Source organism: Corvus brachyrhynchos, unplaced genomic scaffold (assembly GCF_000691975.1).
Source record: "Corvus brachyrhynchos isolate BGI_N302 unplaced genomic scaffold, ASM69197v1 scaffold212, whole genome shotgun sequence".
NCBI lineage: Eukaryota > Metazoa > Chordata > Aves > Passeriformes > Corvidae > Corvus > Corvus brachyrhynchos.
The window spans coordinates 409,297-428,083 of record NW_008236768.1 but is presented as its reverse complement, the minus strand read 5'-3'; the positions used below and the strand labels follow the sequence as shown (position 1 = coordinate 428,083).

General features: G+C 46.5%; 1 protein-coding gene and 1 long non-coding RNA gene across 3 annotated transcripts in view; both read right to left on the bottom strand.

Annotated features, from left to right (window-relative positions):
* COMP (cartilage oligomeric matrix protein) overlaps positions 1 to 1,895 on the bottom strand; it is a 14,742-nt gene extending 12,847 nt beyond the window's left edge. Inside the window, exons 1-2 of one of the 2 annotated variants that reach the window (XM_017727519.1) lie at positions 1,436 to 1,895; positions 4 to 54 (exon numbers count right to left, since the gene is read on the bottom strand). In XM_017727519.1, coding sequence (XP_017583008.1) covers positions 4 to 54; positions 1,436 to 1,586 — 202 coding nt within the window. In that variant the 5' untranslated portion in view covers positions 1,587 to 1,895. The remainder of the gene's footprint in view (positions 1 to 3; positions 55 to 1,435) is intronic. The other variant, XM_008644984.2, reaches the window with a different exon arrangement.
* A 12,691-nt stretch (positions 1,896 to 14,586) lies between these two features.
* On the bottom strand, positions 14,587 to 18,724 carry LOC108445015. Its single transcript, XR_001859743.1, has 2 exons — positions 17,172 to 18,724; positions 14,587 to 14,994 (listed from the first exon to the last, which is right to left on the bottom strand). It is a non-coding gene; the product is annotated as an uncharacterized LOC108445015 (long non-coding RNA).
* Between the last annotated feature and the right edge of the window lie 63 nt (positions 18,725 to 18,787).

Sequence of the window (18,787 nt, the reverse complement as noted above, 5' to 3'; positions counted from 1 at the left end):
TGCTGAAGGCGGGCTCTTTGCGGGTGGCGGCACTTTGGAGTGGCCGGCTGGGATCTTTGGGATACAAAGGACACGCGTGTGCTCATCCAGGGAAAAGCTGGAATGCTGGAGGGTCGGGATGGGCTCCCGAGCTCAGCCGGGGAAGGGGATCCTGCTTATTCCCTCCCGTCTGGATTTGGGGCTCCTTTTGGGATGGGGTAAAAATCTGGGCTCTGCCCAAGGGAGGGGGGGATGGAGCTCGTGGTTTTCTGGGGTTTTAGGGGGTTTTTAGGGGAATTTGATTGTGAAAAGATAATTGGACACGGAGTTCAATTCCCATGAAATCCCAGTGTCCAATTCCTCGTTGGCCAGGAGGATGTACGACCTCATTTCTCTGGGTTTTTTCCCTAATTTCTCTATTTTTCCTATAATTTCTCTGATTTTTTCCGTAACTTCTCCATTTATTCCTCTAATTCCTCTATTTCTTCTATAATTTCGTCTTTCCATAATTTCTTTTTCCCATAATTTTTTTCCCCTGTAATTTCTCAATTTCTTTTTCCCTATAATTTCTCTATATTTCCTATAATTTCTCTCTTTTTCCCTTGATTTACCAATCCTTTAACAGAAATCACACCTCACCTACAGCAAAAAGAGAACCAGGAATAAATCCTACAAAAACCTCTGTGTGTCCAGGGGAAAAAAATCAGCTGGAATCTGGGCTCTGCATCCCTGAGCAGGGAGAATTTTCCAGTGCCAAAGGGGAACTGATTGAACAAAAATTCCTCATTTCCATGTGACAAACGAGCCCAGAAACCTCGTGGATCTTCCCAAAAGGGTTTGGTGAATATTTGTAACCTCTCCAGTAAAATTTTGGATTTTGGACTAATTTGGATCCCACAGATCCTCCTGGAGCTGAGAATTCCCCAAAAACAGCATTTGGAGAAGTGGAATTTGTCCATTCCTAGAGGTCAGGGCTTCCCTGAGCTCCATGTGCAGAAAATCCAGGGATTCTGTGCTGGGACACTCTGTGGGATGGGGGTTCTTTTAAACTTAACTCAGATGTAAAATGCAGATTAATGCAAAGTGTCTCTGGCAGCTCTTTACCAAACCCAACAATAAATATTTTCCTTAAAAAAAAAAAAGGAGGGAAACGGGGGAAAAATCCCACGGAGCATTTACACAGTTTTCCTACAAAAGCCCCAAATCCCTCAACATTTTCAGGCTCCACTGAAACATCCTCCCTCTTTATCCCCTTCCACCCCCCAGCATTTTCCGAGCAGCCTAAAAATCCCCCCCCAAAAAATCAGAATGAAATCAGAACTTAAATCAGAATGAAACAAGAATGAAATCAGAATGAAATCAGAATAAAATCAGAATTAAATCCGAGTTAAATCAGAATGAAATCAGAATTAAACCCGAGTTAAATCAGAATGAAATCAGAATTCAAACCCCTTACCTATTCTTCTCTGCTGACACAAGGAGAGGGGACAGGAGAGGAGGAAAAACACAACCAGAGCTGGAATCATCTCGGAATTTCGGGGCAGGGTGGGTGCAGCAGCTGCTCCTGCAGGGAGATCTGAACCTGCAGCTTTGCCTCTGCTCCCCATTCGTGGTTTGCTATTTATGAAGCCACATTCCTTCCCCTGGAGTTCTCCCTCGGATGCTGGGACGAGGGGTGGACGTCATTCCTGGCTGCTCCTCCATGGAGAACGTTGCAAAAGTAAACAATATGAGAAACTCATCAGCAGAGGAGCTGAAATTTCTTTTTTTTGCCTTTTTTTTTTTTCTTGGTACTAAAATAGGTCAGAAAATTCCAGAATTCAAGGGATTCTTTTTTTTGGGGGGGGGGGAGGTTTGTTTCTTCCTCACAGACACGGGGCAGACGATGATTCACAGGCGGATTTTCCTTCTGAAACTGCTCACAGAGGCTCTGAGACATCTGGAGTGCACCAGAATTCCAGAAAAAAGCTCTTTAAGCTCCCCACAGGCAAATTTCACCACTCAGAATTGGGGGAGAATCATTGGATCATGATTCTATTCCCAAATTCTGTTCCAGAAGGATTGGGCACATCCTTGGAGGGGCATTTTTATTCCTGAAGGAAGGATGAAGTGTAAAACTGAGGGAAAAGAAGGGGGAATTTTCAGATTTTTGTCTCCATCCAGCATTTCCCATCAGGAAACATGGAGCAGATTGAGAAATCAACCCGGGAGCAGCCGAGGAAAAGCTGGAAAACCTTCCAAGAATCTTCCAATTCCAAGAAGAATTCCAGGTGGAAGTGTTACCTGTCAGGAAAGGCCTGGAGACAAACCCCTGCTGCCACATTCCCAGAGTTTGGCCTGGAAATCCAGCACGAAACACCCCCAGAGAGGCTCAGGGAAGCCCCAGGAAACAGGAGCTCAGTCTTTAAAATGTGGGAGCTGCAGGAATTTGGGATATTTACAGAAAGATGGGATTTTTTTCCTGCTATAACCTCAGACCTCCCGTGCTCAGGAAGAGCTCCAGGTCCCTGTGGTGACGGGGCCTGGTCCTGTGGGCGCTGCCGGGCCCACACAGGCCCCAAAATAAACGGAATATTCCCGGTTTGGAGTCCCAGGGATGCTGGAACATCACGGATTTTACACTTTCTTGCAGCAAATTCACACTGGAAATAAAATAATTTGCACTTAGTGACATTTGGGTGGCTCTGCTGGCCTGGCACAAGTGGCCTCTGCTGGCACTCAGCCCACAGCCTGAAGGATTTGATCCATGTGGGATCAAAACGATGGAATTCCCCAGTTTTTGGCATTTCTGGACAAATTAACCCCATGCCATTCTCATTAATATTACTGAAGATAAGAGATACCATTTTTTCTCCCTGATGTCCTGAGAAATCTGATTTATAATTTGGATTTTCCAGCAACAAATGAGGAGTGAGGGATTGAAAAATTCCCTGTCCCACATCCCTCAGGGATCAAATCTTTCACCCAGAGCTGTGATCATTGGGGTTCATCCAGCTGGGGAGGGCAGGAGCAGCCAAAACAATCCAGAATTTTCACATTCCCACTCCAAGGAAATCCAGCAGTGCCTGTTATGGCAGTGCAGAGGTTGAAGGAAAAGCACATTACTTCACCAGAGGCCTGATAGGACATTAATAAAAAAGGGTTTTGCCAACTATTCATTACAAAAAAGGGGTTTTTTTTAAACTGTGGAGAAGTCATAAAAGAGCAGAAAGACAAGATGTAACTCCCATGGAATGAAGAGTGGTCAGGGGTCACTCGTGAGGTCACCTTGGGAACAACTGACCAAAAATCTGCTTTGTGTGGGGAGCAGTGAGAAGCCAAAGCCCTCATTCTGCAGGAAAAGGAGCTGTGGGATCATGGAATCAGGGATTATGGGATCATGGCATGGTTTGGGTCCGAAGGGCCTTAAAATTCAACCCCCTTCCACCACCCCAGGTTGCTCCAAGCCCCCTCCAACCATGAACTGTTCCCAAAATAAATCTGAGCAGAAGTGATGTTTTCTGCCACCTATAGATATAAAATTTAATTTTGATATATTTTTATATTTTTTTAAATTTTACTTTTATTTCTTTATCAAATAAATCCTCATTTAAAAAACCCCAACCCAACACAAACCCTTGAAAGTCCAGTCTCCAACTAATTCTGTGTTGCTAAATTTTCAGTGGCCCAAATCCCACCGGTTTTGGAGAGGAGAAACAACCAGTTTGGAGAGCACTGGAACTGGTTTGTGACCCCCAGCAGCAAGGGAGGGTTTTTTAAATTTAATTAGAGCTTTTGAAGCCCATCAAGAGTCACCTGCTGCCTCTGGACAGAGCTGAGCACTTCCAAAATGCCATTTTCTAATCCTATAAACTGGTGATCCCGTTATATATAAAAATAATCCTATTTTCTATTCGTTAACAGCCAAATTAACTCACCAAAACCACATTATTGACAAGTCAGATAATTTCCTCTAGGTTTTTTGCTGCAGGCTGAAAGAAACCCCAATAATTGCCAATAAAAGGAATTAAGTCTCCTGCATATCAAGGCAATTTTTCCACATCCTTTTAGAAACCCAAAGGAATTTTTCTTCAGGCTGCAGCAGATTTTTGGGATCAACTCTGGCCACTGAGAGCAGCAAAGTCCAACGGAGCTGGTTCCTCCTGGCTTGAATTGAGCAATTGGTGGCTCCATGGGCTGAGGTCATTCCTACCTTTATTTTCCTTGGATTCATCTGATTCCTTTCTAAACTCAGCCGTGAATTCCCTGTAAATCACCCTCCAACCCGAGCTCAGCACAGGAGCAGAGCAGAAAATGTTTGCTTGTTCCTGTTGAAAAATCCCAAATTCAGAAGGAGCTGCTGGGGAAACATCTCCCAGCTTGGAGCAGGATTATTTTTTGAAGCTTTACTGATTAAAATAAAAAGATCCAAATATGGAGTAGAAAATGTTTATTTGGTTTTTTGGAGTCTGGGCACTGCCAGGTTCGTTACACCTTTTTTTTCCTGCCTGGAGTTGACATCACAAATGAGAGGAGCTCACAAACAAACAACAAAAAGCAAAGCTCCCGCAGCCTGAAAGTCGAAATATTTTCCATTTCTCTGTTTTGAAGTGGCCTCTGCCAAGTGAAGGACAAAAGTCAGAAGAAGGAAAAAGTTATTTTTCAGCCTTGGAAGGTCAGGTTCTAAAAATAAATGGAAAACATCTCCGGCCTGGAGATGGGGTGAGAAGGGTTTCACAGGGGTTCTGATGCATTTATGGTGTAAAAAAAGCAAATTATGGAGGAAATATATGGAAAGATTTCAAAAAACTTCTCATTTACCTCACAATTTGGGCTCAGTTGCTCCTTCCAAAGGTTTCTCTTCCCTGGTTTTAAATAATTCCAGTTAGGGGGATCCATGCAGCATCCAAGGCAAAATTCCCACTATTTAAAGGGATACAACTTAAGCCCATTCCTTCTGTTCTTATTCCCCATGGATTCAAGGAGCAGATTTTTCTGAACTCACATTATAGATGAAAAACGTGCATTGCAATTCCAGGCTTTCACAGGATCCTGGAATCCCAAAAAATCCCAATAAATCCTAATAAATCCTAATAAAAATGACACTTGGAAGCCCAACCTTACTTGAGGGAACTGTCCTTGTCCCAAGGTGCCAGTCCCTGTGTCCCTGTGCTGGTGGCCCAGCCTTGCCATGGCTCAAATTCCATAAATAGGGAAGAAAACAGCTGGAGAAAGAAACAACAAAAGTTAAAAAATTAGGGATGAAGTCAAAACATTAAGGATGAAGTTAAAAAATTAAGGATAAAGTGCACAATGGAGCTGCCTCCAGGTTTAATTCACTTTGCCACTGATTAAATGAAAGACAAAGCATTACAATTCTTTCTAAAAGGTCTTTAATGCCTGAGGAATTCAGATTTAGAGACACAAACCAGACTGCAGCAGGCTGGGACTCCTCAATCCTGTGACAAAGCACAGCCTTTAATGGATTATTCCATGGATGGGCTGCTCTTCCCATGGATTAATGGATTTATTTATAATATTTGCATCACTCTGGGTGTTTATCTGAAATAACGAGCCCAAAGCACGGTGGCTACTGGTTTCCATTATAAATTAATGCCTAAGTGTCGTTACCTCAGCACTGCCAGCAGCTCCAAGTGGATCCTTTCGGAATCCTGTTTATTGGGATTGTGTTTTAGCAACGCCTGAAGTCAGGATTTGTACATGATCAAGCTGGAAAATCCTGGTTTCGCAGACTTTTAAAAGCAGGATTTTTGTTTTGTCTGGGAGCACAGGGCAGAAAGGTGGGACAAGACCGAGGATCCTGCCTCCAGCTGCAGTGTCCAGTTGTTTCCATGGATATTTTGGGAATTTGCAGATGTCAGACTGGAGCACTCAAAGTAAGGAAAAGCTGCTGGGAAATTCGGGTTTCTCTGCGGGGCTTCGGATGGATCTGCTCCCGCTGGAGTGGGGGCGTTTTTTTTAGTGGGTCAGGCTGGTTCCACTTCAGATCACAGAATTCCAGGATGGTTTGGGTTGGAAGGACCTTAAAGCACATCCAGCTCCACCCCTGGGACACTTCCCACTATCCCAGGGTGCTCCAGCCTGGCCTTGGGCACTTCCAGAGTTGGGGCAGCCACAGCTTCTCCAGGAATTCCATCCCAGCCCCTCCCCACCCTCACAGGGAGGAATTCCTTCCCAGTATCCCATTAAACCCTGCCCTCTATTAATGTAAAGCCCATTTGTTGCAGGGCAATAATTATTTGATATCTTCTCCTCTTGGTAAAGTCCAGTTTCCCTCCCTGATGCTCCTCGGAATTCCGGCCTTGTCCCGTGTCCTTCCCAACGTGGGCAGGCCGTGTCCCTTCCAGGGAAACCAGCTGCCCACGCCATGTGTGCTATCACTTATTTTTGGGATGAATGTGCACATCCTCTGCTTGGTTTTTTTTAGTGTCTTTCCCTGCCAGAGGTTGTGAGTGAAGATTCCCCTGCTCCAGGAAGAGACGGATCCGTGATTCCAGAGCTGGCGGAGCTGTGGCCCTTCCAGGCTCCACTGAAGCTGCTGAGCCTTGGAGTGACTCCGTTCCAGGCCTGGAGAGAGGGATCTTCCTTCCTCACGATGGGAATGGGACAAGGAAAAGCCAGTCCTGGCCTGGTTGCCTCGGTGGGAGTCTCCTGAGAGCGAGCAAGGAACAGGCACGGGGTGCGATGAGATGGGATTTAGGGCCCTTCCAGCCCAATCCAGTCTGGGATTCTGTGGGATAAAGAGTGAGTGCACAGGGAGAACTGGGGTGATCCTGAACTTCCAGAGCTCAGGGAGCAGCGGGAGGAATGCAGAGGCTCATGGAGACCCTCCAGGTGGGCTGGGTTATTTGGTCTCCTGCAGCACATCCAGGGAATCGGCTTGGGAACAGCAGGAGGTGACACCAGTGACAAAGCCCCGTCCCAGGTCCAAGGTTTATCCAGAACCAGGGATCCAGGATCACCCTGGACATGATCCTGCATTAAAACACGATCCAGGAGTTCTGCTGGATCCAGAATGTCCTCTGTGGCCCTGGGCAGGCCCCAGCACTGTTGGACATTCCCAGTCCCACAGCGGTGATCCCAACCCATTCCCAAATGCCTGAGCCTGTGTGTCAGCAGGATCCTGTCCCAGGAGAACCGAGACACCTGGAATTCATCTGGACTTGACCAACCCGAGGGCAGGAGGCCAAGGAAGGTCCCACAAACTCCCTTTGGGACCAGGCAGGGACAAAGGGTGACCAATCCCAGGGGTGCGTTGGGATCGGGAAGAGCTGTCTCCCATCCTTCCCCGCCTCTCCTGTAACGAGCCTTGCAGATGGGGGTGGGAATGCTGCCAGAGCCACCCTGCTCCAAGCAATTCCCCGGCACATGGCGCAATCCCACACCCAGGAGGGTCGTTAAAACCCTACAGGAAACGTCCCGCATTTTTTCCTTTGCTATTCATGCCATTTTCTAGCAGGGACAATAAAGATTTGGAGCTCTGGATTAAGCTCATTTGTAACAATGAGCTCCTCTTCCTCCAGCAGCCAGCGGGAGCTCAGACGCACTGAGGAAACCGGGAATAATTAACTGGAATTGTACTGGAAAATCGGGGAAGGCTGAGGGATGTTTTGTCTGAGAGAGATGCAAAATGATCAGAGGGTGAAGCTTGCTGGGAATTGTTGTTGGGACTTTAATGCTCACAGTATTCAGGTTTTCCCAGTAAAAGTCCTTTGGCTGTGATCACCCGTTTTTTTTTGGGATTTTCTCCTGAAAAACACCTCCCAGAGTCATAATGACAATAACACAGATTTACTGCTCCGTGTTCCCAAAACTCCTCCGGATGGCAGAGCTTAAAGAACCAAAGCTCTTCGAAGCAGCCTGGCTTTTCCTCTTCCCCTAAACGATGCATCCCATTGATCTCTGTGGTCAAAGCTCCCAATTTTGGAATGCAGGGATCTCCAGGCAGGCAGTAAACAGGAACTGGCTCCTCGCAGGCAGGACTGGAAGTGCTCAGGGCTCTGAGATCACGGTGGAGGTGGGCAGACAGCACGTCCACGCTTTAATAGCTTTGGGACCTCTCTTAGGGAGCACTGAGCTGGCTTTGAACACATCCCAAGAATTATTAACTCCAAAGGAACATCTGGCACCGACCCCTGGACAGGCAGAACCCTGGAGCTGAGGGATCCTGGGAATCTCCTCACTCTGGAGCTGCCTGAACACGGTGGGCTCAGGAGCTGCACAAAAATGCACGTTTTGGGTAGGAAAAATGGCATTTCTGCGCTCCCAAGGACCTCCCAGATGAGGATTTGGTGTCCTCAGGTTGCTGCCTCCTGGCACAGCTGGCACAGCCCTGGGGACACCCAAAACAGAGCTTCCATCACTCCTTTCCGCTGGGAGGATCCCAAGAACCTGACAATATTCACCCCTAATGACAGGGACAGGGAGCGCAGCCAAAGCCAGGCAAAAAGGGAAATATTCAGCTCGGGGCTCCAGAGGAAACCTTGTTTTTTCCAGAGAGCCAAGGAATGGAGCCTCCATGCCCTGGAGACAGAGCTGGGCACATCCCCCAGGGAAAATCTGGATTTCTCAGCCTGTCCCGCCCCACAGGGAGGAAAAGTGGGGAGCTGGGAGTCGCCTTTCCCAGGAACTGTGGCCAGACTGCCCACAAAGCTGCCCTTTCTGTGGGTATCCCAAGGGAACACCGGGATATTTTCCATGCCAGGGGTTTTATTAAGGAAACCTGCCCAGGTCTCCTGAATACACACAGCAAAAAGCAGCTTTTCATTAATTAATTCAAAATTAATGCCACTTCTCTTGCCTCTTCCTCTCACCGACTTCAGCAGGGGCTGGGTTTCCCCTCCCATTTTCCCTTTTTCCATTAAAACCCCCCCAGCAAATCCAGCAGGAAGATATCTGGGATAATTTAACAGCTGGAAAAAGGCAAACCCAGCAATCAGGTCTTTTCAGGACACCAGTGATCAAAGAGGTGCTCTGTACAAATGGTTTTGCAGCCAGCTCTTGGCAGGAGACAGAAACCTTTTCCCTGCTGGAAATGAGATTTAAGTTGTAAGGAGAGGAAGAAAGGATCGATCACTGTGTGTTAATTCCCTTTCTCCCAAACTCAAAATACCAGGTAGGACAGAGAAAAGGGGGAATAAATTGATTATTGAATGTAATATTCTCTGTCTCGTCTCAGGAAGAGATTAAATTCACCTAAATTCACTTAAATTCGGTTTTAAAAGGAGTCATTGAACATCTGTGTGAGGAAAAAGGGCTTTTTGTTATATAGGAAAATGGGGAAGAAAACCTTTCTGAATTACAACGAAAATTCTCTAGGACAGGTGGGGTTTTTTTGCTGTGGAATCAGGAATTCGTGGAGGACATAAAGAATAGGGGGGTAGAGGAAGCACCAGCAAATTTTCCATGTTGTTCCCTCTAAAGTGGTCTCGTTATCCTTATGCAAAATGAGAATCTTGAATAAGAAAATGGATTTATTACAAAATTCTTCCTCTTCTGGGGGGGTGGTGGAGCAGAGCTTTGGCTCTATCCTTTTTGCCCATCCCCCCTTTCAGCCGATATTTAATCCCCAGCAAACCAGAACGAAGTTTTCTTCCCAAAAACTGCCTTTAATGCCTTCAGGAACTGCTCTCAAAATCTGAAGGATTCCAGCTCCTGGGGGCCGAGAGAGGGACAATCCCCTGGTGTATCAGTTCCTCACTGCTGTCCCCTTTCCAGGGATTTCCTGAGGCATTCCAGAGGTTTTTCAGCAAGGATCATTCTGGCTGTGACCAGAATGAATCCACGGAGATGCTCTGGGCATGGGGAAGGACAGGGACACCCTCAGGAGCAGGAGCACTTTGTCTCTCTCCAAAGAGATTTCCTCCAATAAAAAGATGCATTTCCAAAGAAGAAGAAAAAAAAAAAAAAGGAAATTCCAGAAATAAAAGCCTGGAGCAGTTAGGGAGCAGTGGGAAACACTTCCATGCAGGAGCATCTCCCCTCTCAGCCCGGCAATGCTCTGGAGCTGCAGCTCCTTCCTGAAGGTCATTAACAAATTCAAATCAAAATAATTCATTAAAGAGGTTCAAACAAACAGCTGCACTCGTGGGAGTGCTCTTTTCACCCCCTCATGGCTTTTGAGACAACCACTGGATCCTAACTCCATCCTTTTCCTGGCTCCCACCCCCTCAGCTCCCCTTACCACCCGTCTCTTCTCACACACACGTTTTATTTTGCTCGCCTTTGAGACATTACAGATTATTGGCCCCAGCTGAAAATGGTGCTGCTTTGGACATCCTTGATGAGCTCAGAGGAAAATTCAGCATCATCCAGGCTGTGGGGTTGTTTTGGGGTTTTTTGTCACTTCCAGAGAAATGGAAAAATGGCGTGTGCAGGCTCACAAGGGGTGGGAAGTTCTCCAGAAAGAGGGAGGCTGGAGACTGATCCAAACCTCTGGAGTTTTCCAGAAAATATCAGCCCCAGAAATCTCACAGGAATGAACTGGCTCTGGAGAATGCTGGCACTGCCTTCTCCTGACCCCACCCAGAGCTGAAAAACAGTCTCAAGGGCAAATCTGCTCTTTTTCCACAACAATTTTCAGGATCATGGGCTGTGGAGAGATCCAGAGTCAGTCCTTGCTTCATCTAAACTGCTCTTCCCACCCAAAAACTGCAAGGGCACAAGTTTGGCCTGATTGTGATGGTCCCAAATTCCTTTAATTTTAATTCCACATGGAAACAAGATCAATTCTCTGCACTTTTGCAGTGTTCCTTCCATAAAATTCCAATTACTTTTGGCCAGCACAGGGTCAGGTTCTTCCCTGAACTTTTCCCTCGAGCCAGAGCACGTTGGGTGTGACATCAACAGCCGGAGAAATACCCACCAGGAGAGAGAATTCCAGGAGCTCTCCCTGAATTCCAGCTGCCTCCTGGACATCTTTTCAGCCTTGGAGTGCTTTCTGCACAAGCCATTACAGCCTCCACCACTTCTTCCAGGAAAAGCACACACAATTCCAGGAACCCCACGCCTCAGGTGGAGAAATGGGAATGACAAAAGGAACTTTTCTGCTGGCAAAGTGGAGTGTCCGGACACAAAACGCAGCAAAAGCTGCTGAGAGGGCTGAGATTTCCCAAGAAAATCAAATATCCAGGCATGGCTTGGAGAGGGGAACTTCTGGAGAAGAGGAATGAACAAGCCTAACCCTGTACACTCAGCAAAATCTGATCTCACAGCCTGAGCTCATTCCCTGGCTCCCAACACAGCGGGAAGAGAAGTTGTTCCTGGGGAGATCCAAGTCCTAAATCTCCTCCTAAAACAGGAGCTTTTTGTCATTTCGAGCTGCAGGTGCCCCTTCCTTTGCTTGCTTTGTGGTTTTTTTTTCCCCAGCTGAGGTTTGTGGTGGCCTCTAGTGGAACAGGGAACAAAAAAAGGACAAAATGTGCGAGGCATGTGCAGCTTTACCCAAGGCTGTAGATGGCTGAATTAGTGGGAATTCATTTAAAACTCCACGGAAAGGGCTGATCCTATAGCTTGGCCTGAGGGTGATCCTCCATTTCAGCCCATGAGCCATCCTAGAAGGGAAGAACCCCACAAAGCCGTTTTTAGATGGTATTTTTGATGTCCAAATCCACTGAACAACGTCCCTTGGTTGTTTCAGCCTTTTGGCCTCCTCGGGCAAGGAGGAGGATGCAGATTTTGGCTGGATTTGGGTGGAGCCCCAGGAGAAGAGCTCAGGATTGCTCTGGGATCACAGTCTGGGGTCACAACAATCCTTCAGGCTGTTCCTGTGCTCCAGCCCCCCCAGATTTGGCCTCTGACTTCCAGACAGAAGAGTGGACACCCCATCCAGGGCTGTAGCACCTTCCTGCCCTCCATTTCCTTGGAATTCTCATGCTCACAGAAAATTCCAGGGTTTTTATCCACCTTTCCTCAGGATTATTCTGATAGGGTTTTCCATCATGACCTTCCACGCTTTGGACTTTCCATTTTGCTGCAGCTCCTCCCCACCCTGGCTGCTGGCCCCGGACTCCTCTCGCTCCAAAAGAACTCTTTGCCCAAACTTTAACATTATTTTTCAGCCGAAATGACATCATTGCTGAAGTGCTGTTTAAAATTATTGCTCTCCAGACCTTCCTCACATCCCCTTTTGCAATCCCCTCTTCATCTGGAGCCAGGAAGGTGGCCCGAAACTGGGGTGTCTTGTCCAAGCCTGGAATGACACGTCCAAGCCTGGAATGACACATCCATTCCAGGACTTTTGCTCTGCCTCCATCCTATAGCCAAAAAACCCTCCACAGGATCCAGTTTAACATTTCAATTTTTTAATTACACTTGCTAACAAGTCCATAAAAATAATTCTGTGTTCTGGGCCCTCTCCACATGACATCAGGCTCATGGATTTCTGGACCAGGCTGGAGAAGCCGTTCACAAACTTCTGTTTGCTCATAAATCAAGGCCAGCAGTGACGTTTTTAGCAAAACCAGCCCCAGTTCAGAGTTTCCAGACTCCAGGGTGGGTTTGCTGTGTTGCCACGGGCCTTGCTCTGAGTCCAGCAGGCTCCACTTCCCTCAGAGCACCTGTAGCAGCCTCTGGAATGTGAATCCTGACTGGCACCACTGTCGGTGGCTCTTCTGCGTGATCCTGGAGGGATCAGCATGGAAAAACTCCTTATCTCTGTATTTTCATGGCTCTTGCAGACCCTTTCCAGTGATTATTCCTTGGCCAGCTGGCTGCCTTTCCCAGTGGGAACTCTGCCTCCTCACACAGCACATGGAGAAGCCAAGAGGCTCCAGTGGCTCTGGAAGGGCAGCTTGGGTCAGGGCCAGGGAGGTCCTGAGGTGTTTCCATCACGATCCTGAGGCAGTGACAGGACCCAGCATCACCAGTTTGGGGTGGGAGGATCCCTCCCGAGGCTGTGGAGCCACATGGAAAAGGGAAAACTGATAATCCTTGGCAAAGGAAGCAGCAGGAACACGCCTGAACATCGGTGGGATGGGGGAAACCTTCCCAGCACGTAGGGGCAGATCCAGAGTTTAAGGATCCCTCTGTTTTCAGGGTGTTGGTGCCATAATGGAATAGGAACGTTCCCCCTCGGGAATGTGGGGAAATCTGGGAGCCCACAGCCCCCTTGATCTTCTCCCAGGCTGTTTGATGACATTCCACCAGTGGCCTGGGTCCATTTCCAAGGAACTCCTGACTTCTGGGAAGGCCTTACAAAACTACACTGCAGCCATTCACAGCCTGAGGGCAGCCCTGGCTGGATTCCTCCTCAAGTCCACAGGATTCTGCAATGAAAACATTCCTTCCCCTTCAGGCTTCTCCCCCTCCTAAAAGCATCACCCCAGACATGACAAACACAGCTCCTTGGAAGGGCTTCCATGATGGCAAAACAACTGCAACACCCAACACTTTTGGGTTCCCGCAATTCTGGCTTATTTTTATTCAAAGAGGAATGAAAAATAAATGTAAACTTGATGAAATATCACCAGCCTTTCCTATAGCTGTGGAAGCATAAATGACTTCACACTCCTTGTTTTCCAAACTCGGAATATTTGCAAGGAAAAGATAAGGCCGAGCTGGCGAATTCTGTGTTTAACATCAAAAGGAGCTGAATAGGAAAATTCCTCAGAGATGGAGGCCTGAAAGTGAAATTTTCCTGTTTCAGGGTCTTTTTGGATGAGGGTGTTCAGTCCTGGAGCCACATTCCGTGGCCAAACATACCTTGCACATGTTGGGACACTCAGACAAACCCCAATTATTGATTCCTTACATTATTTCTTACTTTTAAGAGCCAAATTAAGATTTCTCCCACAGCAGGAAAGAAGGATTTCCTTGGAAGGATTTTCTTTCTGTGCAGAGAATGCAGATATGTTATTCCCTTACAGAAAAAGCACAGAAAAAGCCAGGGTGGGACTGCAAAAACTCCTGATTTTTAAGTGATTTGTTCTTTGAAGAAACAAACCCAACCTCAGGTTTAACCCTGAGTCTTCTGCCTGCCCCAAAATTAAAAACCTGTTGTGCATCAGCAACAATCTGAGGAGAAATCAGCTGTCACCACATCCAAAACCTGCTGAAACTCCACATATTCCCAAATTTCCACAAGATAACCTGAAAATTCCTCATTTTCCTCTCTTTTCCCCACTCCAAGTGAGGATCACCAGCTCCACACACACATCCCAGCCCTGTGGGAAGCCTGGATTTTCCATTACTCCACAATCACCTCCATCTGCCCAGGAAAACTGCCAGGAATCCCAACAAACAAGGACACTTTGGAGCCCATCAAGAGCTCCAAACTTTGTTTTTAAGCTCAGCTACAACATCTGCTTTGGAGAAATCCCGGGGTTTTTTTTCAAGAGCTGCCGATGCCCCTTTGGAAACTGAGGATTTTTAACAACTCTGCTCCTTCCAGCTTTAATAGGTAACAGATCCTCCCAAATATCTCAGGATATCTCTCAATATTCAGGAATTCCAGCCATTTATTTTTTGCCCTTCGATTTTATGAACTCTTGTCTTTTTCCTAGCTAGTTTTAGCTTCACATCACTTCACATGGTAATTCTGCAAATAAAAACCTACCAAAAGCCACGAGTTCTGTCCATAAAAAGCTTTTTCTTCCCTACATTAATTTCTTGAATCCAGGTCCTGTCCTGTTGTTTGGGATGAACACTTCAGCTCTTTTCAAGGAGAGGGAGTTTTAATACATTTTTGGAGGGAAGGATTTCAAGTTTCCTACTGAAACACAGTATTTTTAATTCTTATTTGAATATTGAATTACAATTTAATGGCTTTTTCATGTCCATTTGGCTGGTTTAGAGCACCAAGTTTCATTTCCTGCTTTTCATCTCCTGCTGTTATCTTTTAATGTCTGTTATCTTTTATTATCTGTTATCTTTTAATGTCACTCACCATCCTTAATTTCTAAGAACTTTCTTCATTCAAAGTCCCTGCAGAAATGCCAAAAACTTCTCCTCTTTTTCCATCATGAAGTTACATCCCCATGACTTGTTCTGGGAATATTTCTACATCCACAATTAAACCTGCAGGGAAATCAGAATTAAACAGATTTATCACAATTTGCTGAAGGAGAAAAGCAAAAAAAAAAAAAATCAAGAGTAAAAACCCTTTTCTCTCTACTGAAATAAAAGCTGGATTTGCACTTCCCATTGCACTGAGGTTCCTGGCACCTTAAAGAAATTCTTACATTTATTTCATAACACTTTTTGGAGATGTTTTGAGCTTGTGAAAACATTCTGGGCATTAAGGGGCTTGGTAAAAATATAAAAATTAAAAAGATAAAAAGATAAAAATGACCACTCAGTGTCCCAGCACTCAGTGGATCTTTCAATGAGATGTGAAAATGCTGTGATAGGAATGTGTTAAGACTGAAGTCTATAAAACTATAATTAAAAAAAAATAGGATTTTTTCCCTCCCATCTTCCTTTTTCCCAGCATTTTTATCCCAATCCCAGCCTGCCTGGCCAGGGCTGGAAGTGAAGCTTTGCTGACATTAAGGATGAATCCAGCTGCAGATCCCTAAAAATCCACGCTGCATTACTTCCAATCCAGGGCATTTTAGGTCTGGGCTTATTAATTCCCCGAGAGCCCACTAAATATTCAGTATTTCCATCAGGAGGGTTTATGGGGCCATTGCTCCATGGAGGAATTTTATGGGAGCCGGGACCTCTCGGCATTTGCATCATCAGCCACTAATTAGTGAAAATTCACTGGGAATAAACATAAATACCTCCCCAACCTCCATCAACAAAAATCCACTGGGAATAAACAAAAATATCTCCACAAATCCACAAAGTCCTGCGGGATTTGTTGCTCCAGAAGCTCGGGATGGAACAAAATCCCAGCCAGCCCAACCTCTCCCTGTCCCGGCATTCCAAAGGGAAAAAGCTGAGGGAAAATGAGGAAATTCTGGGGGAAAAAATCCATTTTAACTATTCGTGTTTCTTAGCCCATTTTCTGGGAAGCTTTTTTGAGGATTCTGTGGGATGAAGGGAGCTGTAGGAATGCTGCGATCCCCAATATTCCTAAACAAAAGGGAAATGTGCATTGCTATGATCCCTCCTCGAGCTGTTCCTGGGATTCTTTCTTTCCCAGCTCCTTTAGCTTTCCTTCTGTGTCCCTCTCGTGGTAACTCAGGAGAAATGGCCCAGCTGCCCTGGAAAAACTCATTCCCATCCATCCCAAATTTTTTTTCCTATGGATTTACTGTTTTCCTTTAAATAATAAAAATCGCTTTATCGGACTTTTGTCAGTATAGAGAAGTTTTTTTCTTAAAGAAAACCCAGAGCAGGTGGTTTTCTGTTCTTTCTTTTATTGGTATTCAGGTGTGGTGAATTAAGTAAAATTTTAAGGGATTTTCCTTTAGGATTTGTTGTAAGGAAAAGGGAAGAAAAAGGCAAAACAGAGACAGGGAATGGAGAATTAGGATGAAATTCTTTATTATAAAAGGCACTGGAACAGATTGGTTGTGAATTCTCCATCCCTGGAAGTGTCCAAGACCAGGCTGGATGGGGTTGGAGCAACCTAGGATGGTGGAAGTGTCCCTGCCCACGGCAGCGGGTGGGAATGGATGGGATTTAAGGTCCTTCCAACCCAAACCATGCTGGAATTCTGTGATTTTTAAACACTCTGAGCTCCCTGAGCATTAAACAAAAGGATGTGAACAGAGCAAGGGGGGAAATAAAGCAAATAAATCTCCTTAATGAACCTCCTGGGTGCACTTATTGCTCTGTGACCCAGCTCTGGGTGGGAGCTTTCCTTGAGCTCCTCCCTCCCCACCTGATTCCCTGCCCCACCCTCACTTCCCCCTAACCTGGATTGTTTCCTCCCAGGATAAAAATATCCCTTTTTTCCCCCCCTTTTTGCCAGGCTGGGCTCCATTGGCTGTGCCCCCCTCACGTCACGGTGCCATTCCAGCACTATCTCCATGGCTGGGAATTCCTGGAGACCAATCGCTTCCTCCCTTCCCCTCACAGCTTCTTCCCAGCCCCGAGTGGGGGATGCCAGCAAATCCCAGAGCTGCTGGGCTTTGGAATTCAAATCAGGTTCAAGGAAAGGCCTCTCGTTATTTCCAGCGCTGGGATTTCTCCCAACACTTCAAACTGCTCGGGTTTGTCACTCATCATTAGCACCTCGGGATAATCACCTGCACATTTTCACCTCCTGCAAGCAGAAAACATCTTTTAAAATATTAATTTACCTACATTTCTTCTCTTCTTATGGTTCTGTCTTGTGAATTCCAGCTTCTGATCTGCAGGAAAATGGGAAACTCGGTGCCGTTTTCAGGGAATTGTGCCAGTTTTCCCAAGTGTTGCCTTTTTAAATTCCGTATTGGCTGCACAGCAGTCAAGCCCAGTGAGTCACAGTGCCTTCCCTCTGCAGCAGCCCAGATTTGAGGGAGAAAACTTGCACAAAACACACACACACACACAAAAAAATACAGTCTGAGAGCTTTGTAGCCTGGGTGTTGTCTCCATTTTACCCTTAAAAGCTTCAAAGTGGCCCCCAGAGCTTCCAGCGCATGAAATTCAAATGCCTCTGCTCTGTGTTGGTGTAAAGACAATTTCAGCCTCCAGTTTAAACACAGCACCACGAACACGCAGTTTGGTTTTTCCAGCTGCTTTTCCAGCCTCTGCTGTTCCTTCTGGCCAGGCCCAGGCTGTGGTGGGGGATCTGAGGCTTCAGCACCTCAGACAGCAGCACCCAAGTGTCCCCAAGGCCATCCTCAGGGGACAAATCCACCTCCTGCCGCCACAGGAGCTGCAATTCCCGGGGAGGTTTCCACGCCACTTGTCCTTAAAGGCACCGTTATTCCCTGAGTTGTGGCAGGGACAGGGAGAGGAACCCGGCAGAGCAGCAGAACTTTGATCCCTTTCCAAGACTTTTGAGGATTCTGTCAAGCAGCCAAACGTTTCGAGCACGTTGTGTTTATTAATAAATAAAGCGTTCGCAGCAAGCAGCCACCTGGCTTTGCACATTCTTTTCCCTCCAGTTCCACTTTCATCCTCAAATGTTATTTCACACTTTCTCCCCGTTACGCTTTGGTCTGAACAGTTTATTCTACTCAGAGGCTTAAAAATTAGATTAATTCAGTCTCTCTCTACAGAAGCGGTGACTCCTGTGTTCTCTTGACTTGTTTTTCCCCCTCCTTTTGCTGCACAGTATTCCCAGGACAAGGATGTTTTCCAATCTCCATCTACATCTTTTCAGCCCACCAGCTGCAGATCTGGTACATGTTGTTTCAGGCCGGGCTTTATCCTACACCAAAAGCAAGAATATAAAATCAAAGTTATTTATAAGAGAAGGTACATACTTGCATCTTAACTTGGTAGGGAAGAAGGACTGAATATCCAGCCTTTCCCAACACAGAAGTCCTCTTAAAAGGGATTTATTGTGTGCTGATCAAATGGAATAAGAGTAAATCCAGAGCTTTTTGTTTATTCAGGGATAGAAATGTGGCGCTTTTTTGCACAACCCTGACCTCGGAAAATCCCCAATCCAGCACCCTCAGAGCAGCTCAGCTTTCTCTCAGGGGTATGGGGTATTACAGGTGTAGCAGGAATTACAGCTGAAGCAGGTATTACTGTAATTCCCGATTCTTAATTCCCACTTAACCCCCTGTGTCCCTCCCGTCAGTCCCAACAGGAACAGGCAGAGCTGGCAGCTCATGCGGGGCACAGGGCATGAAGGGACCGCACTGTCACCGCAGGGTCACCCATCACAGCCCCCTCATCTCCTCACAAGCGCCCAGAGCCACCGCATCCCCCTCAGCGACCTCTCCACCACCTCAGCCCCCACAGCTCCCGCCCCTCATCT